Here is a 25,089-nt window from a genome sequence, read left to right as displayed (position 1 = left end):
CCCGCTAGCTCGCTCTCTCGATCTGAGCGCCGATCTCGCTGCGAAAAGGGAGGGGGTAGGGGGGGGTCTGCGGTGTGACGTCACGGCGGGTGTGAATCTGTGTGGTGTGGTGGGGTTTTCAGGGTTGTGTGTGTTTTTGTTTTGAATGGGGAGCGGTACTGCTGTGGTTAGCGCACCGCGCTCACGACCAGTAACAGTGTCAGTTAATATTTGCTAAGTTCTGGGCACCCCCTAGGTCGGCTCGGCCTCGTGTAAACAGCACTGGGGAGATAAAGACGGTCGCTAACAGCTGCTGCACCAACAGTCTTGTGAAAGGCTATGAGGGGGACCTTTTTAGTTTCTGTTTGTGTGGCGTGGGTTTCATGGGGGTTTTATGGGCAGTAGTAGTTTAGTGGTTAGTGAACCCGGCGGCGGGTCGATCTTGATTTTCACTCACGGTTAACATCAGTGGTTAATAACGGAACCGGTTCCAGGTCTCCCCGAGGTCGACTCTGCCTTAAATGAGTATCCGGTGCGGTGTGTAAGCACCAGTTCTGGGAAGACAAAAGTGGCTAGGCATTGTGCTGGCCACGTCACCCCCTCGTGCAACGCAACGGTCTTCATAATTCGTCGCAATCAGCACTTTCCCCAAAAGCCTGTATTTCTATATTGAGGATCTTTGGTTTTGTCTTTAGATGGGGGTTGGGAGGGAGGTGGGCGGGTAGGGAGAATGTGCCCCCCTCCATCCGCATCCCTCTCATCCCTGGAGAGTCGATGGATTGGCACGATTTGAAGACGCGGTTCGAGTCAAGAGTGAACTGGACCAAATCACACTGCAAGCGTCCGGGCTCGCCTGATCTTGGAATGATCTAAGCAGGGGTGGGGTTGGTTGGTGCTTGGATTGGTGATCACCAGGGAGTGCCAGGGTGTTGTCGGCGTGCGACTGCGAGGTGTGGCCAGGTGATGGCAGCACAGCGACCCGCTCATTCCACGCGCTCCGATGTATACATTAATTTATTTGTGCTTTGTATTAAATCTATCTGTGCAAAGCTGTGAGCTTTGCCCTCTCGTATGCGTGATGGGGGTTTTTTTCCCGAGCACTGTATGTACTCCGGTTTCCTTCCACACGAAACCAAAAGCGCATTAACTCAACCGGCTAAACATCCCCATGTAGCAGGACCCTCCTAAAATAATATTAAAACTCAGTGAGGCTTTCCTCGGTAAAAAATAATTATTTACTGCACTAGGTATATTATTATTGATTTCGTCTCTTTTGTATCGCCTGTCTCGTCTATTGCGTCTTACTCCGTTACATCAGAATATTGGAAAGTTCGCATTATATTTTCGTCAATTGTTAATGTCGGCATCTCCGATTAGCACAGTTGGCTACGTATGGTGCGAAAGAAGTTCAACATAATACAATATCTGATATCTTATAGACGCACAATTCGATGTATCCATCGTGAAGTGATGAATCGATTAATCACTGCATGCCTCGTACACACATTTTGCGGAGTGTCTTCATCCTCGGGCATGTTCAATCCACTGCTGGATAAATGACTCTTCACAACATCACTATCCCTCACAGTCCTGCAATGACACAATCCATTTCTCCTGCACGTGAACTGGTCTCAGAGGTTGTGTTCTCGGGCGTTTCCCCTCCTTTGACTGTCATTCCGTAGCCAGTCTCGTTCCGCCATTACCATCCCATCCAGCGATGTTCTATCCAAGGTCACTTGCTTTCCTTGAGTTAATATGATGTACAGTATCTGATTCGCATTCATGAATTGATACATTTATTCCTCATCTCTCTGTGCTTCTTTGCATACTTTGGATATGATAAATATTGGCAATCGGGACTAAATGGAAACGTACAAAATGATAATTATCTTCTAGAACGGTTAAAACGCTTAAATGTTGTACATTTAAATGTACGTAATCGAACCTATGCATATACTGTATCTGTAAAATAACATTTTCAAACCAACATTTTTCTAATTTGGGCCTCAAAAATATAACGGTCCCGAGGTTGATTGGTTTCACTCACTGGGCAGGCTCAGCGTAACGCTCTCCACTGCTTCATGTCTCATGCTAAACACATCCACGCATGCAGGCCCCATCACCGATTAACAAAGCAAGTCGTCGTCCGCAGAGTGTGACGCTAAAGCCGAGAGAAGGCTGGCAAAGCCCTCTCCCAGTTATTCGTACACACTGTATATAAAGCGCGTGTTGTGATGGAAGAGGAGGGGTGTGTAGGAATGCGCTGGATCTTGACAGGGGGTGAGATGTATGTGGGTGTGGGGGGAGAATTGGGTCGGTAGGGGGGATTTTGTTTAGCGGAGGGAATCAATGGGGTAGGTGTGGGGAGGGGGATGGATGGGGTTGCTTGAGTGGGGGTGGGTGGTTACGATGAATGCCTTGAGGATGGAGAGGGAAAGGGTGCACGTGGCACATGGAAGCAATCACCCCGGCGCTAGCCAGGGAGAATAATCACCCTCCCCCCTGCACCCTCCGCTGGCTATGCGCAATAAACCTGCGCTGTGTTCGCCACAGCCTCTTAGCTTAATGAAGTGAGTGAGGTCACTCGCCCTGCGACCTGCGCTGACATCAACGATGTTTAATCAAATGGTGGAACAGACCGACTCCAAATAGCGGGCATTGCCAGAGGAATAGCCGCATTTGTTACAGTGCTATGTTTTGCTTGTGTTATGGTTATATATACAGTGCTTGAATTCAGCCGGAACAGTTCGGAACTCTGTTCTGGGATTTATATTGGCACCTAGCCACATCCTTCTCCACTTATGTTGTCATAATAGTATTATTGCCATACGAGGTATTACGCATCCGTATATCTTGCAATTTAGTGGCAGTGCCTCATGCCGATAATTAATCCATGCTTCCAAGCCAGCCCTAGCAGTGTTCTGGAAATTATCGAGTAAGAAATTAAGCCCTTGTTGTATGCAACATATAGTTAACGCTTTCCAATGCCGTGCGGATCCATGTGTAGGGGTGTTAAGGGGTGTTAAGGGGGAGCTCACAAACACACACGGGTGTCAGCTCCCACACGCTACACGGGTGTCTACACCCACGTCCGCAAACGGTTTACGCTGGGATCCCCCACAGCCCCACCCCTCGGGGGGGATTGCTATAAAAGGCGGGGAGCTGGAGGGATCGAGGTCTTAGTGTGTAAGCTTTAACCAGTGAAGAAAGAAGACCAGCAGATAGGCCCTGGAACTCCCCTGGCTCGCCGTCCTTGTCAGGGCCGAGCAGGGAAAGCCAGCGGCGCGGCCCTAAGAGCCTCAGAGCCGACGCTCTTGTAAGAGCCGGTCTGATGGTTAGAGGTGCCGGGATCTGTGCTGAACCAGGACCAGATCGGTTAGCCTCCCCTAGGACCCAGTGGAGGAACTGGGCCGAGGATAGCTGGGGATATGGCTAGTGGGAGATGCCTGTAGCACGGGTGAAGGGGCCACTACCCCTTCCAGTATTGTATTCTTGCCCGGGTGTTAAATAAATAAGTGTGCCTCCGACTACGTCGTCTCCGTCTGATTTGAACCCGCTACACATGTGCAGAGTTGAATGTGGTTCGGTACTGGGATGGAAGACGACCATGACTTGCCATGCTTTGTACGTTTGGAGCTGCGAGGTGTGGCCAGGAGATGGTAGTGTTGAGTTTCCTTCCCTCGTGTTGTGTGGTGGGTGTTCTCCAGATACTCCAGTTTCCTCCCACACGCATTGGCCAAATATGCCATTGCATGACCATCTTGAGACTCAGACTAGCCTGAATAATTGTCATAATTATTTTATATTACCCAATACGTGAATTTAATTATCCAATTCAGGACTCTCCTAAAAGTGGGTCTTGAGGCTCAATGAGACTTTCTTGGGTAAATCATTGGGATTATTCTGAAAGCATAACGGTTCGGATTATGGGTTAAGAAAGGAAACGCGTCTGAGAGAACAACTAGCGAGGAGATGGACTGACGAGATCAATTCATGCGTTGGAGATGAACTCGTTAGGGTGAATGAGGCGGCAAGGTGTTTCAGTGATAAGACTTGTACCGTACCTCAGATGCACCTCCAAATAGCACGGTTGGCTGCGTACCGTGCGAAAGAAGTTCAACAAACATACAACATACAAGAAGCACCTGGCTTCGATTCCGGATTCGGGTGCCTTTCTGTGTAATTAGTTCTATATCATTGCAAAAAAAACACATACAATTGCCAAACATTCCAATGCTGAAAATGTACCTGGAAATTATTTAATTGGGGTTACACATCAAGTGTATTTTATTTGTTGCACGGATGATCCCGTATATCCGGTTTCCTGCCTATTTTACAAGCGAGATCCGTGGTGCGCGAGCACAGCGACAACAAAACAAAGACAACGTAAATATTGCAGAGAAGGAATATTGCACAACTAACAAACTTGGGTTGATCCTCATGAAAGGAGAATGAGAGCGCTAAGTTACTCACTGCTTTTCGTTTACGGAGGTTCACAGTGCCCCCTTGCCGCGGGCCTTGGGAACGCAACAGCGACAGGACATTGAACAATTACATAAAAACATTTTTTTATTAAAATCTGGCTTTGCAATTGCTGACACTAAGCGAGTATAATATGCATATAGTTACTTATTCGAATATCTATCGTTACCCAGTGGAGGCATGTTCTTCTGACCAGCCAGGTGGCGCATTGGCAGAGTGATCGCTTCGTAATCTGAAGGTTGCGAGTTCTAAATGATCAGAATGAGAACCATAATATGTATTCATCCTGGAAGAAACGGATGAGCTGGTTGGGGGTTGACTCATAAGGAATCATCCCTCCGGAGTCAATAAAATGGGTAACAATTTGTGAAGTCAACGTCAATTGTCCTATGGATGAACCCCCTTTCATAGAAATGTATAATTGCAACCCCGTGCTCAGGGCTGTAAATAAATAGGTTGTTGAGCCTCGCATGATTATTCGAGCGAAACATTATTTTGACTTATGCAGAAAAAACTGATTTTTGAGGGAGAGCCTTTGCGTTCATGGGAGGGTGGTGTATGGAATTCTGCATATAATAAACAATACGTCATTATTCAAGTGGAATCCCATTTACACGTCATCAATTATATTCAAGACAGATAATAACAACATGATAAGTGTCACGAACGTACATTTTTGAACGGTGCCAGATTCAGGAGTGGTTTTGCAGGCAGCGCAGCGCCAAATAATATTTTCGCGTCAATGTGCGAGACCTGAGGTCGGTGCCGGATTAGGGTTTTTTGCCTCCAGATTCGGTAGGGGAGCGGGGCAATGCCAGATGAGGGTTTTAGTCCCGTGTTGCCTGAGCGAGCGGTACTGGCGGTTTTCCTGTGACTCACCTTCGAGTCCTCTTTGGTTTGCTTCATGTAGAATAGTAATGATAATTCATGTAATGTGGTTGTCATCGTCATCACACCATCACCTCCACTCCCATCATCAATACGGTACCGTCACCATAATAATCACCATCGTTATTACCACACCACCGTTACAACCAGCATCGTAATGATCATCAGTGGTTGTCGGGAACGTGTTGATTTGTATTATTTGCGATTGCTTACCGCTGCCGATGCAGTTTCAATAGATTAGTTATGTTTTGAAATGCATGGGCATCATTATGACAGCTAAGATCCCCCCCAACGCCCCCACTTCCCACATGGACACCATCACCCCCCCCCCCGCACCCCCATCGAAATGGACATCCATCCCAACTGGGCATCACCCCACCGCCCCAACATGGACATCACCCCCCGAACCCCCCCCCCCCCCCACATGGGCATTACTCTCCGAACCCCCCCCCCCTACATGGGCATGACCCCCCCCCCCCTACATGGGCATCACCCCCCGACCCCCCCCCCCTCCACATGGGCATCACCCCCCAGACCCCCCCCACATGGGCATCACCCCCCGAACCCCCCCCCCCCCAACGCCTATTTCTGGTGACGTAGCCTCCCATGATGCTACGCGCGGCTTTGTGTCTCTGAGAGCCGAGGTCCTCACCGTGAGTCTCGCATCCGCGGCCTACGCTCCCCCCCCCCCTTCTCGGTCAATCCAGGGGCTCCCCAACGCCAGGTGTCTCAGCAGAGCGCGGAGGGCGATAGGTCTCGGAGAGAAAGAGCAAGGCGATCGAGGCGGGGAGGCGAAGGGAATGATCGCGGGTTCGGCCGCCACTTGCGGCCCGGCCGAGGCGAGGCCTAGTCGCGCAGGCTTCAGCGATGGGTCGTGGTTTGGAAACTGTCGAATTTGCGTTTTTTTTGCCGCGGTAATTGTTTACGGTTTTGCTCTAATTTTACCGCCGACTTCGCCTCACGAGTGGTGGTTATTGCCTCCGTACTATTTGTCGAGATCTCGGGGGTTGTTGGGAGGATTTGTCGGCGCGTGAGATGTTGCGTCTATGCGACGTGAGGTTGGCGTGGCGTGAAACTCGGGATGGGAAATACGTGGTGGGGGGGGGGGGAGACGATCTGACAGAGCTTGTGGTCCATCATTATTGCAGTTATAGCAGGCAATACCGTTGTCTGAGATTCCAATTACATTGGTATCTCAATTCAACCGTACGGTTACAGTTGCAATTATATATTGAAACTGCGTCGTATAAATTGTGCTGATTAAATGTTTTTTTAAGGTTGAATTCGGGAAAGTTGTCAGTGGCATTCGGCGGACATTTTCCACAGATGGATGTCGCAAATGCGTGATATTTGTGTCGGCTTAAGCGTGAGATGGCGTGACATTGGTCTCATTGTATAACGCGTGTGTGGTGGTGGTTGGTAGTGGCGCTGCGCTGGTGCCACGCCTTGCGTAGAAAGCCGCGTTCACGTGGTTGGCTATTAATGCCTTCCTGGAGTAACTTTATACATAAACGTTTCTGTTATATAAATGTATATTACACATCCTTAAAAAGAATACACAAAGAACACTAACTGACATTATTTTGGTAGTACTGCGTTCGTAGTGGTGCCATAAGCACAAACTCAACTTTTTCAATAACACTGCCCTAAAGTAACAATTGGCGACATTTCTGGCAATGGCTCTTCATCGCACCGCCGTAGGAATGTGGAATTTTCACCATCCGATTGTAAACAGGAAATTAGCAACTACAATTAACAATGATATTGCATAACGGTTTTATGTGTTAGATCGCGTTATTTATAAATGTGTCGTAACCCTCCACCACCTGACACGGCCAAACAGTAAAAAATGTGTCACGTTTACACAGGACGAATCATTCACTACTTTAGCCCACCGGTGTGTTGAAGAGTGAATCAACATCATTTAAAATGTGAGTACGACGTTTCGCTGGTAATTACATCCAGCTTCATCGGGCAATTTGCCAGAATGGTGAGACTCTCTTGCTCCCGATCTTTAATAGAGCAGCAGCAGGGTGACGTCATCATTTAATTAATTTAGGTGCAGTGATTTGAGGCGGGAAGGGTATTGTAATTATATAATTGGTAATCAATGATATTGCAGTTTTATTTCCGAATACACGTATGATTCAACTGACCAAATCAACCGGATTACGTCCTATTTCAGAACCTAGTAGAATTCGTTAGATAGTGCTTACAGGCTGCTGTTGACAACAAAGGGCAGTGTTCTGTGATTCAGTAAACCGATGCTGATGTTTAACTGCCTTCAACCCACTTCCAGCGTGGTGGTAAAATGACCCCTAATCAACGATTTTTGGGTTTAGATCGCGTTATTTATAAATGTGTCGTAACCCTCCACCACCCGACACGGCCAATCAGTAAAAATGTGTCACGTTGACAAAAGACAAATAGTTCACTGCTTTAGCCCACCGGTGTGTTGAAGCCGCAACATTTACAATTTGAGTACGACGTTTCGCTGTAAATGTTGCGGCTTCAACACACCGGTGGGCTAAAGCAGTGAACTATTTGTCTTTTGTCAACATGACACATTTTTACTGATTGGCCGTGTCGGGTGGTGGAGGGTTACGACACATTTATAAATAACGCGATCTAAACCCAAAAATCGTTGATTATGAATAACATTGGTCGCGAAAGCCTACGTGTTAAAATGACCCCTCATGACTAACTGCATGTGCAGGCCCTCTACCAGCAGTGAACTGAGAAAAAAGGCTGCATATGGAAACATAGAGTAATTACACGAATGTATTCCCAAATCTGTGTTAATATGCAATATGCATGAACAAATTCAAATTTCTTGGAATTGGCTGAGCAGAATATCTATTCCCAGTGTGGAGTCAACATTACAATGCAGTATTGTTAAGCTACTATAGTGTGATTAGTATATGCAGCTTTGCAGACTGTGTTCAGTAATTGCATGACAAATGTTACGCAACATTTAATAACGTGCCTCTGCTGGTGGTAACATGCACATGTATACCCTGTTTGTCAATCTGCCGCTGCATGATGGTATTCCCAAGCCATAGTAGTGGGGGTTATTTAACCATATTTCACCCTGCCATCACTATCCCTCGGTGCATGGATGTAAATTACAACATTGGGATTTGCTGCACTGACCTGCAGCGCACAATGTATCGTAAGCTCAGCATCCTATTAAATCTCATGATATCGAGCAAATTTTTTCGCGATTGGGTCATAGGCTAAGGCAACGCACACGTTATATTATGAAATGCCACTTTCTTCTGTGGGACAAGGTACTGCTTTGCATTTGGTATGCTATTTTCTCCATGTTGAACCGCAGCTGAATGCTATTATGACCTCACTATGTCCTGCAATTGTGTACACGTGAGCGGCTGGGAATATGAATACCCATGAAAAGTTGGTTTGAGCACACCAGATTTTAATTTAACAAGTGATGTATAACTGTCTAATGCATACCCTCTCACCTCTGGGTTCTGTGCCTAGATACATGGATCACGAAGCTGGGGACAATTTAAGACCAGCTACCATTTCCTTGATGTGGATATTTCTTGTAAAATATTTTGTGTGCTACAGGTTGTCTCATGAGTGCTGTGTTTGTCTCTTGCAGAAAAGTTTTATGAATAATTCAAAGCAGCAGAAGCCGACGCTTACAGGCCAGCGGTTTAAGACCCGCAAGCGGGGTATGCACATTTGCTTATTTTTATTTGAAAAGCTCCACATCCATCGCATCTCACCAGTGGCAACGTGTAACAACTTTTAAGTGTTAGAACCTGTATTCAGAAAAATACAGTAATCTATGATGCACTTATAATGCTATGCAATGAACATGCAGCATCCAATCTTAAGAACACATTTACAAGTTAATTTAAAATGGTAAAGTTAAAATTTTTTTTGAAGATTCTGGTATCCCCTCCACACACATCCATACACCTACATAATCACACTTAGACAGCAGACTCGTTTATGCACACGCACATACAAAACATACCCCTATCCACACGCACACACAATACACACCAATATACAAATCGATAAAAAAATATTGTATTACACAAGCTAGTTGCTTGGATTAAAATTAAAGCACTTGGCCATTGCTGCTTAAGTTTTAGGTTCAAATTTGGATAGCCACCCAAGAATAAACCAGTTTGTCAAGCGTAGTGATTTGGTGGTCTCAACCTTGTTACCAATAACTGCACACAAAAAAATATTTTTCCGTAAATTTTGCTACATTTTAGCTTTGAGAATGAACTGATCTGACGAATGTCTTTGTTGCAGGGTTTTTGGGAAAGTGTAAACCCCTATTTTGTATGAATAATACATCACTTAAAACAATCCCGGAAGTTCTGTGAAAACTGATTTTTAGGACCATTTCTCCAAAATGAGTTATGCACTACTCTCATTTGATTTCTGAACGGACACTTAGTTTCATGACATGATGCCGATAGCACAGTTGGAATACAAGTGTAAGAAAATTATGGGCTTGGGCAGTACACATCGCTAGAACAGAAGGGATGGTGACTGGTGGTCAAGAATTCAGTTAAATAAGGGAACACTCCACAGAGGATGGAAATTGCAGAGATGGAGAAATAAAATACTGTTATGCCGGTGTCACGTGGATTGTGATATTACAGGACTGTATGATAGTAGCTTAGACATACCTTCTTCCAGCGTTGCATTGATTATAATGGCTTGATGAATTGTATTAATAGTTATTAGACATCCTTCAACATTAGAAAGGCTTCTCCTATTTCGTTATGTTATAGTAATTTAAAGCCCTTTGCCAATCCACTCTGGATGAAGGCTACCCCTTGTCGTGTTGGTCATTGGGGTTGTTTGACTATACTTCATGATGGATAATGCAGATTTATAAACATTGACTCAAGACTGGTTTCGATTTCGCTTTCCATTAATATTCGGAGTTGTTTGACCATACTCCACCACGTTGCTTTGTGCGGGTTGAAGGGAGAGCACCCAGGAAATCACTTGCCACTGATGTTATTCTTGACTGCGAATCAAAATTTAAATTGCTGGATTCATAGCACAGTTCTGTGGCTTGTGTGCCATTGCTCTACAAAAGGGCCCCCCTGCATGATGTTGCATTTTGGCCGCAGATGAAAAGGAGAAGTTTGAGCCATCTGTATTCCGTGATGCCATCGTGGTTGGTCTGGAGGAGACCGCGGGTGACCTGGAGGCCGTGTCCCGCTTCCTTGACGTGCAGGGCTCTAAGCTCGACTACCGTCGCTATGCCGACACCCTGTTTGACGTGATGGTGGCCGGTGGCATGCTGGGTGAGACATTCCACCACACACACACACACATCTTGAAAAATACTGTATTTAAGGGCCTCTCTCGAACTTGGCTATAAAAAAATAACAATTGCTTGAGTGGTTTATCTCTTTTATAAAAGCCCGGTATTCCGTTTGTCCGTCAACTAAAGTATAAGAGCCTTTCAGAAGGCCTGAATCAAAAAGCTAGAGAAAGTGGACCCCCTACCCCCCAAATGTGGAGGTAAAAATTCGATCCAACAAGTTTCCAAAAAAATTTGTCCCCCCCCCCCCCCCAAAATAATTTTATTTTATAGACATACATGCCTACACACCCTACATAAAGTGGAAGTCAGTAGTATCTGCACACATTTGGGGGGAGGGAATGAGAGGACATCAGTGGGGGCGACGCACGAAGTGCCGAGAAGCCCTCCGCAGGAGTGAGAATAAGGCAGCCATAGGCCGCTGAAAATCTCGTGCATTAAACACAATTTGTCCTCAAATTCAGTGGATGTAACGGTGGCTTTTGGGGATCCCAAAACATTGGGGGAAATAGAAAATGTTTAAAAATGTATTTTCAAAAGCTCAATGACCTAACAGCATAAAAAATTATGAATTGTGGTCAGTTGTCTCCACACTGCAAAACGTCAGTTGTCAGCCAGTCCCAGCTTACTACTGTACAATAACTACTGAGGCATTGGATTGAGCATTTCAGAAATGGGTTGCAATATTGTAATATATCTACCTTTTTAACATTTTTCCAAAATAAAGTAGCTGTCTAAAATATATCAACTGTTGATGGTCTAAATTGGTCTTTAGGAAAATAAAGGGATTTTGTTAAGAAAACATATACCAGGCCACCTGACCCATCAATTAGCCCGGTATGTTAACACAGTGCAGGACTTTCCAACCCACTCTGCCATATGAGAGTAATATTGTACGACAATAAAACCGATATTTTTCTTTTTAAAGCAAGTACTCAGCTAACCAAATTTAACTGAATGCTTTTATTTGTGCACTTATTAATTGGTGATTGGACTAATACCATCACCTTGCTAAATATGACAACTCGGTTTAGCACAGGTAGTAGAACAACTAAAATTCAAATCCAGGCTCTCAGCTCGGTACTGATTTGAGCCACCGCAGTCTTGATAGACGTCCTTTAACGTCATAACGTAGCGTGGTGTGATATCTCCACCATGTGCAGCACCGGGAGGAACTTTGGTGGACGATGGCGACAAGACCAAGGTGACCCGGACGACCGTTTGTGTGTTTGGTGCCAAGGAGGACATGGAGGCCATGCGCAACTTTGCTCAGGTGCCGGTCTCATCATCGCCGCTAGCGCCATATGGGACGGGTCTGCGACACAAAGATGGGGTCTTAAACGTCTTAGGTTCCAGTCGCATTTAGACATAATGTACACCTTTGGTCTTTTGCCAATTTTCTGCTACTGGATGAGGACCTGCCCACTCCATGGGTTATTTTACAACAAGGTGTGCACTGTATTGATTTACAATTAGAGAATGCATATTTTTACATTTAATTTGATGGTGCTATTTGACCAATACATTCAGTGACTGTGTATTTTATTTTCAGTACAATCGTTATCAGCCATAATCTACTGCTGAATGAGGCCCTGACTAATCCTTAATCTCCATCTAACAATGCAACAGTCTGTATAGCTTCTGCAAACGAGCTGATTTCATCTCCAAGATGGATGACCTCGGCCATGTTTCCTTATCTGGCTGCCACTCCATCTTTCGGCTTCACCTACCACCAGTCATCACTTCTTGTGACGTGCCCTGCCCAAGCCCATGTTACTTTTCTCAGCAGTCAATGTGAACAATTTGGAGGGATAGGTCGTCTAAAATATAACCACATCTCAAGATGCTAAAGAACATTGGGGGGCGTCAAATGCTACAAAACGTGTTGAGTGCCTTAAATAATTTCCATAAATATTCCCCATATAGCTGTAACAGACTGTTGGGGCAAGTGATTTTAGTGAGCACCTGTGAAGACCCTGAATAACACGCGAGTGCAGAAGTAGCCAGCACCACAGCGGGTCGCCATTGAAAAAGAGCTGCTTGGTTCACTCACTGCCTTTGTTTTCCCAGTGCTAATGTTTACACACCACACCGGGTACTAATTTATGGCTCAGTCGACCTGGGGAAAGTCTAGGACGACGGGGTCCAATATAACTTGCCACCGATGTTAGCTGTGGCTAGGAATCAAACCAAAGAATCATTCAGCTCGGTTTGTGTAAGCTTGAATTGTATCACGCGATTGGTGTGTGACTTCATACTTGGAACTATATAACTTCTGAGAATGTGTTGATAAATAGTTTATTTTTTACAATTTTGCAGGTCTTTGGGAAGCTCGTGAGAAGATACAAATACTTGGAGAAGTATTTGGAGGAGGAGTTTAAGAAGGTATTCTCTTCCTGTTCTACATAATGAACTATACAGTATCTTGCATAACTTTGTTCAACATATGTATAGTTTGAATAATGTGTTTTTTTTACCTTTTATGTTCCAACCCAGCTTTTATAAACATTGTTGTAGGAATTTGAAGTGTTGTGCATTGTATGTGTAGCATACAATTAATTGTGCTACACTCTCCCCCCCACTGAATTAATTACATTGTAAAATGACAACACTTAATACTTATTCTTGGTTCTTTCGGTAAAGTCACGTAAATAGAAAAATAAATCGCAAATAAAAGCAAAAATCCCACGACGTTTCTATCGCAACACAAGCGGTCTTCATCTCTCAGCCTGATGAAGACCACTTGTGTTGCGATGGAAACGTCGTGGGTTTTTTGCTTTGATTTTAGATTTTTTGTTTTCTATTTACGTGACTTTACCGAAAGAACCAAGAATATGATTTCCTGCAGTCATGAAAGTTTTAAGTCTAAAGCTTCTGTACTTATTTCTGGTAAACAAACAAATGTCCACAAATATACTATGATCATTAATTACTAGCACGAACTGCTTCGCCAATAGGACATTTTGGCATAAAAGCACAAGCTGCTATTTCCACTAACATGTTTTCGCACACCCTGCTAACACAAACACTTAAGTCCACCAATTGACAACAGCTAGGGGTGACATAACCTCACTGCGTCAGCCTTGAGCCGAAATATTAATGCCGCATGCGTCACCAATCCGGATGCTTGTGATCTGCCTTGCACAGCTGCTGATGTTCCTGAAAGGCTACTCTGAATCGGAGCAGAACAAGCTTGCCATGTTCACAGGCATCTTGCTGGGCAGCAGCATGCTGCCTGCCACCGTACTCTCCAGCCTCTTCAATGACACCATCGTCAAGGAAGGTACGATCGCTCGCTCAACGTTCACACGTGAATGCCGGTCATTGTCGCAAACCAAAGCGTTGTCATGCCCATTCTCTTCTTCATACTTCCACAGGGATGATTTTTTTTATTTTGTTGTTAAAATAATCTGCCATTCTCAGGACTCATGCCTGTCATGTTTTTGATCCAAGGGTCATAGCCATTGCTTCATCTCCATGGTGGTCGTCCTCCAATATTTGTATTCCTTTGGGTTTCATTGCATAATTAGAAATAAAATACTGAATGCATTTGCACACATACATCCCTGTTGTCAGTCTACTGCTGGATAAGAGCATCTCCACACCGTGTGATGCATGAGGGTTATTGACATGCAATGTAACTCCACAGCAACTTATAACACCTGTTTTTATGCATTGTGGTCATCCATTCAAGCACACGAGGCACAACCCTGTTTTATTCCTAATATCCATTGAGATTGAGCTTGTTCCAAGTGATGATTTTCATAGGCTTTACCTGTCACTCATCTAGAAATGGGCAGCCAGGGCTGGTGTCTCACGGAGTAATGGTGTGCAATGCCTTGGTGTCTCGCAGGCCTCTCGGCCGCATTTGCTGTGAAGCTCTTCAAGGCATGGCTGTCGGAGAAGGACATCAGCTTCGTGACATTTGCACTCAAGAAAGCCAGTATGGACAAGAGGCTGCTGGTAAGGGCTGAGCAGAGTCGGGGTCGCCTCAAACATAATACTACACATTGTAAAGAACACAACCACTCTGCAGTGCAGTGTTTCACAGCCTTGGTTATATTACATTGTTTCATGCATTTATGGTGTCTGCTAAACTCAGCATCCACATATACACTACATTTAGAGCCCTTTTGTCATGCTTCCACTGGGTGAGGGTCGCAGTGGTTATTTGACTATACCTCCCATACTGGTCATTGCGTGTTGGTGAAGGTGGGGAGTGTAAAGATACAACTGGGGTTTTCTGCACTGCCTTCTGCTGGCCCACCACGTTGCCCTGCAGCCTATACCAACCTGTCGTGCGTTGTGGTCACCCATTGAGCATGATTCAGGCTCAACTTTGCTTAGCTTCTGAGATCTGAGGAGATTGGGTGTACTTAAATTATTTGTAAAGCATACAACCTTGATTATGTTTTGTTAAAAAAAACTGCATTGTTTTGTCAGTAACTCAAAGGGTGCTCTCATGCATTGTCTGAGGATTACAAGTAGCTTCCATCCAAACCTCAAGGCAATGTTTGCCTTTTGTAACTTTTTTAATGTATGTTTAATGTAATTGTGATTTAATGGTGATGGCTGCTCAACATGTCCCTGTGAGGACAGGCACACATACCAGGCTGATAGTTCCCCCCCCTCTACTGCCCTTGACGATTTGCTGAAATATCACAATTTGAAGTCATGACTTGATATACAAATTTATGTTTTGTCTTGTTTTTATCTTCTTGTTTGTATTGTTTCTTGTTTTTCTTTATCTCGTTTGTATGGTTGTATTTGCTCCTTGAGCCTGAGTTTACCTTTAGTTTTTTTAATGTGATTTACATAACTGGTAACTAATTCATTGGTGGGGTGTATCTTGAGCATGGGAATTTAGTTGATCCTTAATTGATGCGTTGTTACTTAGTCAACGGATTTGGTTGCCAACCTCTTGGCATTGTGTTTTTGTCACCATTTCTCCAACCCTACTCTAGCAGCTTCCCTATTAAAATTACACCCCACCCCCAAAATAAATGAATTTAACTAAAGATCAATCGGTTGTGGGAGAATATTTCGGGCACCTCCTCGCAGAGCCACATGATATGTCTGAATCTGGTCTGGTGTGTAAATGTTTATTCCCCTCCCAACGTAAGTGTCCCCCAAAGGCTACCGAGTGCTCACTCGTGAAACTCCATTGTTTATACCCCTTCACTTTAACAGTTGTGCAGAGTTGGTATCGGGGCCACTTCTTCCTTCACTTCATGTTTCCCTTTCCCCTTTCATGTATTTTTTTTCTTCATTTGGTAATATTTTTTTAATTAAATACACTGTCGGAATTAAGACAGTGTAAGTCTGTTCTCTACAGCTATGCAGCAAAATCATTGTTGTATGGAAGTCGTTTGTTGGAAAATGCTTCCAGTGCACTCTAAATAACCGTGTTTGTATTTGATATCAAATGCCATTTTCAAAAAATCTCCCTCGTTTTGCGCTTACCTTGGCCGGCTTCGCCCATCTCTCTCACACAAACAGGAGCTCTTCCCGCCAAACAAGCAGAGCGTGGAGCACTTTTCGTCGTATTTCACTGCCAACGACCTCAAGGTGGTGGCCGGCTTTCTGCGAGCGCAGCAGTCGCTGGGCACGCGCAAGGAGCTGCAGAAGGAGCTGCAGGAAAAACTGGAGCTCGGGGAGCCCGTTAAGGAGGTGAGACCGAAATGAAGCAGCAGAAGTTTGGGAGCAAATTCTTCCATAACGTACAACACCTTCATAAAGTCTCGATAAACGCAAGGTTACCACACCTCCAATTAGCACGCTGGCTACTTGCAGTGCGAAATAAGTTAAACATACAGGTACAATAAATTAAATAACTTTACAAATGTAATGCTAGCGTAAATGGGGTTGTTGCTGGGCTCGGGTCCAATCACACGGCCCGGGGTATTGGGGGGCGGAGCCTGGTCTGCGGGGCATGTGGGAGGGGCCACCGTTCACCTCGGCTCCAATGGGAGGCGAGGTGAATGGGGGCGGAGCCAGCGGGGTAGTATGGGAAGGCCGGATCTGAGGATCTGGAAGGGGAGGAGTCAGAGTCACGTGGGGGGAATGTATATAAGTGGGAGCCCGGAAGAGATCGGGGCAGTCGGGGAAGTTAAGAGGCTGAGCCACGTTGGGTGGTGAGGAAAGATCCGCGCCATCGGCCACGTGGCTGAAGGACCTCAGCACGCCGTCGGCCAGCGGTGTGCGGAGTGCGGGAATAGAGGAGCTAACGGAGGAGCGTGCGGAGCACGCGAGAGAGAGAGCGTGCGTGGCACGCGAGAGGGAGCTTGCGCGGGGCACGCGCGAGACGACACTGGTCCGAGATGAGGCCAGTGGGGGGTGCGGAGAAGAACCTAAATAAAAGACAAGCGGAGACCAGCAGTACCTGACGGAGTCTTTTATTACACAAATTTGCTGCTCTGTCATTCGATACTCCCCACTCTGTGAGGGTCAGTTCTGCAGTGCCCACCTGCCCACAAACATTTTGACAAGTGTCCAATTACTTTAAGAAGGAATGACAACAGATGACACATTCAAGTCTGTTTAGCCTCAGTTATATATAACTGAGATATTTTATGTGTTTTGTTTTATCCGGGCTAGAACCCCTCATGCCACTCCTCACTGTATCCTGTAAAATAAAATAAAAAAGTTGCATGTAGTTCAGTCTAGGCGCATAACCAACAGTAATAGATACCAACTTATACTGGTAGGAACGAAGTGGACCAGCCACCAATAGATTATATCGTCCGTTTGTCCGTTCGTTCGTCCGTCCGTCCGTGCAGCAACATCGCCCCCTACTGCAAACACTTGGCATGACCCTACAAAAACCGAGACCTCGGCCTGAAACTCTCCCTTCGTATTGTACCCCCGCGTGTGTGAAAGGGAGTTAATGTTTAACAATGTTACATTCCCTGATGTTTTTAAATAGAAACATTTACATTTAAAGCTTTTACATAAATAATTAAAACATTTATATTAACAATTAACTCACGGCGGCCTAAGGCCTACAGCTAGGCCTAAAGCCTAGACCTAGGCCTCAAACTCTCCCTTCGTATAGTTCCCCCGTGTGTGAAAGGGAGTTAATGTTTAACAATGTTACATTCCCTGATGTTTTTTAATAAATAATTAAAACATTTATATTAACAATTAACTCACGACGGCCTAAGGCCTACAGCTAGGCCTAAAGCCTAGACCTAGGCCTCAAGCTCTCCCTTCGTATAGTTCCCCCGTGTGTGTGAAAGGGAGTTAATGTTTAACAATGTTACATTCCCTGATGTTTTTTAATAGAAACATTTAAATTTAAAGCTTTTACATTAAAAACAACTCCCTACCCCCCCCCTCGTCGGCGGCTCTCCAGCCGAGCCAGGCCTGGGAATCTCTCCCCCGCTCGGGGTGTATTGGGCGGGGCTACAGCGGCAGGGGGCGGGGCTACGCGGGGCTGGGCGGGGCAACGGTGGCAGGGGGCGTGGGCACTAGGTGGAGGGCGGGGCTACGCGGGGTTGGGGCGGGGTTACGGCGGTAAGGGGCAGGGCAACGAGCTGGGGGCGGGGACACTGAGATGGGGCGGGGCCACGGGTGGCCGGGGCGGGGTTACGCGGGTGGAGGGCGGGGCCACGGGGCATCCACTTATTGGCGCCCATTTTTTGCCATTTCATTTTATTATAGCCATTCAATTGTTCGTTCCTACCAGCCCACCCCGCAGGGTCCTGTTTTTGTATGACTGGGGGTCCTGGTTTTTGTAAGTTTGTGAATTAGCATTACCTGCGTTGCAGAGTGAGGGTCCCTGGCTCTTTTAACATCTGTTTCCATTTTAGAATTTGAACAGCTAAACATGACTAAATTATTTTTACTTATTCCAGGGCAGCTCAGAGCCACATGCATTGGTGCAGAGACTTTTTGGCAGTTCTCAAAGCTAGCCGTACTTTGATCTTCAGTCGGGGTGGTTATGAACATCATTTGCAGCTGCCTTTTACCAAATATACCTTAACTTCTTTCTATGTCACCACATCACGGAATATAAGCAGGGCTGTGGGTGGGTGGGTGACTGCCATGCGTAAAACACGTTATTATAGGCTGCAGGGTTTCATTGTGGGCAGCAATATTCAGTGTGTAGTGAGTCCAACTGAGTCGCAGACGTTGTCTTGGGAACAACACGTTTTATTGAACTCTTAGCACAACATACTCCAGGCTGATTTACTTGTTTTCATTTATTTTATTAATTGTTTTACCTACGTGACCTTACCGAAAAAACCAAAGAGTATGAATCCTTGCAGTCACGAAAGCTTCAAATCCAGGCTATTAACACAACACACTCTCGGGTGGTGACCACCCAACTAACCACGCTACGGCGGAACTAGACATGGTTCCACTATCCTGGTCCGGACCACAAGCTGGGTCCCGGACCGCGTGGCTGGAGGCTTCTTGAAGCTTGACGTGGATCTCCTGCCTCTCCAACAGTAAGAACCCCGAACCCCTCACAGGGGGGGGGGGGGGGCCCCCTTATATCGGGCCGGGCTGGGGCTGGCTCCGCCTCTCGCCCCACCCACCTTCTCGATCTCTCTCGCCCTTGCCCGAAGTCTCTCGAGAGTTCTTCTCGGACCATGTGACCACCCATTGGCCCCCTCCACTGGTGGCCCTCCTCCAGTATCACCCGGTCACATTTCCCCAGGTCAGCCAGAGTATCATGCCCCCAATGTAACCCCAGCTGGCTTACACTCTCTCGCTCTTCAACGGGAACCCGCACCGCATGCTGTGCGTGGCCACCGCGCTTAACCAGTGCTCGCCCAAGCCCCCACTAGGACTGGTACTACACCCCGTGTCCGGGGTGTACACACAACAGTATACATCCCGCGTGGCCTCACAAGCCCGGCACCACACAGTGACATTCCCATCACTACAAGTGCAGTAAAATAAGTTATACTGTATATCTATCTATCTGTACGCTTGCGTTTATACACCCCGCGTTTTCCAATCCACACTGACCAGCGTGGTGAGGTGTAATATGGTCAAAATACTCTCGACTTGAACGGCATAGATGGGCCTTCATCCAGCAGTGGATTTTAAAGGGCTACACTTGTGTAGTGAGTTCAACTGAGTCACAAACGTACTCCTTGGAGGCAACACATTTATTAATACCAACACAAAGGGGTAACTGCCCCTTTACCAGATAACATATATGATGGTGGACCACCAGGCTAACTACACTAGTTACACCGTAGCTAGCTGCAATGGACCAGACCCCTGTTTGGGCCCCAGTCCATGTGTTGGTGACTTCTCGGACGTAGAACGTAGATCTTCAGGATAACATAGCAACGCTGAACCCCGGTCCCTCTGGGGACCCGGTTTATATGCTCCCTGGTGGCTGCCTCCGCCCTTGGCCACGACCACCTTCTCGAATCCTCTAACAGGATCTCGCTCTGACACGTGATCACCCCTAGCCCCCACTTGGGGCCCCTGTGTAGAGCGTCACGTGCCTTCTTGGGTCAACCAGAGTGTCATGGCCTACATTAACCCCATTCATGGCCGGCACTCTCACACCCCCTCCTATAGGGGACAGCACTGCATGCTGAGCATGGTGCCACTCAGCGCTCTCTAACAGCGATCACCGAGCCCCTCTAGGGCTGGTACTACACCCACATACGGGGTGTCCGCGATGTAATTACATCGCACGCCGTGCCTCGCTAGAGCCGGCATTACCCAGTGACATCCACGATGTCGCTACACACGTGATGTCCGCAATGTAAGTACATCGCACGCCGTGCCTCTCTAGGGCCGGCACCACACAGTGACGTCCGTGATGTCACTACACTTGTACAGTTAAACCACGTTGCGTGTGTTTTAATAAGTAATGACATGCAAAGTACGATATAAAATATTCAATGAAGATCTATACATGTTAAACTTCCTTCACACCGTACATAGCCAACCGCGCTGATCGGATGATGGTGTTGCTTGTCGAGGATGAGATCGGTTCGTCTGCACGTGCTGTGAATGGTGCATTGTTGCATTGCGTGAGGGTGAGGAGGGATGGATGATGGCTTGAAGTTCTGCATGGCTCGTGATGATGATTCTGGTGGTGCTCATGTGCGATGTTGGCGTGCGCATCTCCGCAGATTGCCTTGTACGTCAAGGAGGAGATGCGCAAGAATGATATCCCGGAGCAAACGGCCATCAGCCTGGTGTGGACGTGCGTGATGAACTCTGTGGAGTGGAACAAGAAGGAGGAGCTGGTGGCTGAGCAGGCTGTGAAACACCTGAAGGTAGAACCGCATCCTCATAGTACCATAATAGTAATAATAATAATTTGGTGCATTCAATATTTGCGCCATTATTAAACCGCAAGGATATCACGAAGGCGCTATGTTTGACAGACAAGTATAGGCTGCCAGTAGGGGGGGCAATGTTGCTTTGTGGTTTAAACCTATCAAATATTTGTAAATCATTTTATAATTCTGACCATGATGCCTACACATGTCGAGCTAATGCTTTTCAAATAACGTGACGTGATTTGTTTCATCCACTGTCGTGCAGATGGCACGTATGTATGGTTAATTCACCTGTAATATATATTAACCAGATTGGCTACTGGGTTCTCACCGCGAACCTCTGCAACAAACGACAAGGTACTACCGCCCAGCCATGTTAAGTGAAAATGGATTTCTCTTTGCTGCAGTCACAAGTAGGGGAGACTCCTTAATTCAGCATCTGTGGAGGAGATGGGTGCACCTCCCATGCGTTGTTGTTCTTATGGTCTTAAGTGCAGTCTCCTGTCATCCAGATAAGAAGCCAGGTAATTCCTTTGTTGGATAATACTCTCAGGTCTCGGACCCACAATGCCAAGTCCTTCACTCTCGGACCCATGCTTTTGTATTTTTTTCTGGTCCCGCTTGCAGCAATTCACACCGCTGTTTGCAGCCTTCACCAGCCAGGGCCAGTCCGAGATCACTCTGCTCCTGAAGGTGCAAGAGTACTGCTACGACAACATCCACTTCATGAAGACTTTCCAGAAGATCGTCATCCTTTTTTACAAATGTGAATGGCGATGACGGTTGCTGCCACACATGCACATGTACAGCCCTTTTGGCAATCCACTGCTAGATGAGGGGCACCCCCATGTCAAGTGCTTCGTGGGAGTTTTGGTCATACTTCACCATGCTGCTCATTGGGGGTTGGTGAAGCCGTAGCGCATAGATATAGGCGCATAGTAAAATGCAACAATGAATGTACTGCCCTCTGCTACCCACTTTTCTGCTGCCAATATCTTTTGACATGCTTTTCATTTGATTTGAATGAACAGGGCATAATTTAAATGCTTTCACAGTTTCCTTTTTCACGACTCATTACATTGTATTTTATACCTTTATGATATGAGGGACAGGTTGAAAATTAATGTTCTTTGGTAACAAATGGGATCTGCATCATTTTCCTAACTATTTTTTTTTTATTATCCATTGTACTACATGGTCTTTCTTTTCCGCTGATGCTTGAACTCACTGCTGCCACGACCCTCCTCTACCGCAGCGGACGTGCTGAGTGAGGATGCTGTGCTCAAGTGGTATCGGGATGCACATCTGGCCAAGGGGAAGAGCGTCTTCCTGGACCAGATGAAGAAGTTCGTGGAGTGGCTGCAGCATGCCGAGGAAGGTGAGGCAGGAGAAAATAAAAACAAGTCTTTATTTAACCAGGAATTAAAGCCTCCCGAGGGTACATATTTGTTGTTCATGGTAAACATGGGTGGGAATATAGAAAAAAACAGGTTTCCCTCGCTTTATACGGTAGATTCGTCCCAAAAAAACAGCACACAAAACAAATGTGCACAAGACGGCTGCCTGCCGAGTAGCGGATACAGGACAATGTCCCACATCCGACCACATAGCTGCATATGGAGGAATTAAAACCCCACATTGCGAATTTTGGATAGAAATTGTTTATCCCCCATATACATGCAATCGCAAAACCGAACCCACTTAAAGTGAGAGAAACCTGTACAAGCAGCAAGACAAAAAGTTAATTGAACAAATTCTGCACCTGTACAGCCCTTGGTCAATTTGCTGCTGGTTGAGGGCCTCCCTAAGCCACGGAGGTTGAAGACAGAGCATAGACGTAACGTAGATTTACAGTTGAACAATGAATTTTGCTGTCTGCTGCCAGATGTGTATCCCCGACAGCCTGTTGTACATGGTGGACACCCATCCAAGAGTTATGCAGCCTCAACTCTGTGTAACTTCCGAGATCTGATGAGATTGGATGCATTGCGGATTATTCTGTAGTAGGAGTCTGAAATTCCTTGTGACGATAAAAATGAAAAAATTATCCAAAAACTACCAAAGATGTAAATCAACACAAATTAACGGACTTCACTTCAACACAAACAGGCAAACGTTATTATTTTACTACATTGCAAAATACAATGTGGTTTCTATGAATGTCACAACATATTAGCGTGTCGGACGTGCCGAGACTCATGCAACCGAATCGACAGTGATATATCATGGTTACCATTGGGCCCTGGTGTAAGAAATGAAAGGGGGGGGGGGACCCCTGTTCATTTCCCTATGTAACCTAGCCCCTGTGTCCCTCTGATCTGCGGGCCCCGGTACAGTTGTACCGCATGCGCACGAGACGGCTACATCAAACCCACATCCCAAGCCATGTACTACGCTTAACCTTCGCCGCTTCTTATGAACGTGTCCTGTTTATGCAATCGATCATCTCCACAGTGCATATGCAGAATTCTATCGCAAACATTTTCTCCCCCTTGCCTTTGGATTTGTGTTTACTGTGTGTAATCTTGCTGTACATTTTTGTATATTTTTTTATTCCCAGAATCTGACTCTGGGGAGGAGGAGGACTGATGTCAAAAGGCTATGGCTTGCCAGCCTAACTGCTCATGCCGTATGGATGTTTTGTGCGCATGTTTGTCTTAATGTTTGCGTGTCCTCTGCGCCTGTGTCTGCGTGTACAAACGTGCGCCGCCCCACTGGTGACCGGTTCTCATTGCTGTGCACTCGCATCAGGTTGTAGCCGGGTGCAAAATGAAAGTGAAGTGGGTGGGGGGTGAGGGCACGACAAAACAGAGTGGCGACACCTGCAACCCCCCACCCCTCCCCATGAACCGCAAAGCGCAGCGTGTCGCTAGCTCGCGCTCGCAGTCACCTCTCGACCCCGCACACACGACACAGCTTCCCACCTACGTCTCGAGCTGACATCTATCCACAGCTGAGCACGTGAAACGAGTTGCACACCTGTTCAAAATGTACTGTAGTGCCGTTTATATGTTTAACAAAATGAGGCAGGTGTTTTTAAAGTTTGCAAATAAAGATGCCTGAAAAAATCCTGTGTTAGGGTCTGTTTGTCGAATCTTGCCAAATAGAATGATTTTACAAATAAGTTGTGTAGCTTGGTGCTGCAATGCACTTTGTGCCTCAAGCTACCACTCACGGTGGGAGGGGTATAGTAACTTTCATTGAACTGCTGCAGGGCATTGGAATGGTTGATAAAAGATGTTATTCAAGGTACGGAGGCAATTTAGCAAGCACCGAAATGCAAATCCTTATACTCTACATTTATTAACTGCACAATGGCGTAAACTTCTGAAGGAATTGGAACGAACAAATGTGTAGTGGGTCCAACTGAATCACAGACGTTCCTTTTAGAGGCAACTCTTTTATTTGTAACACAAAGGGGTAGCTGCCCCTTTACCAGACTACAGCGAGTTACTGCTACCAAGGGTCAATCCCTCACTCAGGTCTCTGACCACGTGGTTGCCTCGTAGGATGGAGAGCTTCAGCTTGAGATGCAGTGCTTCCAGCTTGTAGAATGAAGAGACGCCAGTCCCTCTCAGGGACTCTCCTTATATCCCCCTACGGTCGGGGCTGCTCCGCCCTTGGCCCTGCCCGCCTTCTCGAGCATTCTCGTTCTCAAGAGCTCTCCCCGGACACGTGATCACCCACTAGCCCCCCACCCCACCTGGGGCCCCCTATGTGGACACTTCGGATCACGTGTCTACGGGGTCAACCAGTGTGCCACGGCCCGGGGCAACCCTGCCCCTGGGCTGATACCCCCCCCCCCTCGGGGGAGCCCCCACCACACGCTGTGCGTGGTGCCCACACTATCCCAGTGCTCGCCAAGCCCCGCTAGGGCTGGTGTTACACACAGCCACCCACACGGTGCTGTCCACGATGTAACAACATCAAACGGCACGACCCTTCCGAGCCGGCACCATAGTGACATCCGCGATGTCACTACAAATCTATTGCAACTTGTAGACTGGAGAAGTTGAAAACTAAAGTTAGGTAATTCGGGCAAGCAATCATAATGGTGTTTACTGGTGTTACATCTCATTATGTGATGGCATCAAATTACAACTTTCTATGAAGATGGCGTATGATCTTGTAACTTCTTGACATAAAATAACT

General features: G+C 46.4%; 1 protein-coding gene across 4 annotated transcripts; it reads left to right on the top strand.

Moving 5' to 3' along the window:
• The first annotated feature begins 5,926 nt into the window (after positions 1 to 5,926).
• LOC144718781 (eIF5-mimic protein 1-like) lies at positions 5,927 to 23,792 on the top strand. 4 transcript variants are annotated; one of them, XM_078594326.1, is made up of 13 exons: positions 5,957 to 6,002; positions 7,218 to 7,280; positions 8,975 to 9,047; positions 10,479 to 10,655; positions 11,839 to 11,948; positions 12,995 to 13,060; positions 13,823 to 13,958; positions 14,529 to 14,638; positions 16,175 to 16,345; positions 20,785 to 20,931; positions 21,565 to 21,703; positions 22,193 to 22,315; positions 23,498 to 23,792. In XM_078594326.1, exons 3-13 carry the CDS (start codon positions 8,984 to 8,986, stop codon positions 23,524 to 23,526), a joined length of 1,272 nt encoding a protein of 423 aa, XP_078450452.1. In that variant the 5' UTR covers positions 5,957 to 6,002; positions 7,218 to 7,280; positions 8,975 to 8,983; the 3' UTR covers positions 23,527 to 23,792. The 4 variants fall into 4 exon arrangements, with proteins under 4 accessions (XP_078450443.1, XP_078450452.1, XP_078450469.1 ...); XM_078594317.1 differs by lacking the exon at positions 7,218 to 7,280 and having other exon boundaries at positions 5,927 to 6,002; XM_078594343.1 differs by lacking the exon at positions 7,218 to 7,280 and having other exon boundaries at positions 5,997 to 6,073.
• Positions 23,793 to 25,089: the final 1,297 nt, after the last annotated feature.

Source organism: Lampetra planeri, chromosome 1 (genome assembly GCF_965212315.1).
Source record: "Lampetra planeri chromosome 1, kcLamPlan1.2.h2, whole genome shotgun sequence".
Classification (NCBI taxonomy): domain Eukaryota; kingdom Metazoa; phylum Chordata; class Hyperoartia; order Petromyzontiformes; family Petromyzontidae; genus Lampetra; species Lampetra planeri.
The sequence above is the reverse complement of the archived record's forward strand: the minus strand, read 5'-3'. Positions and strand labels throughout refer to the sequence as shown.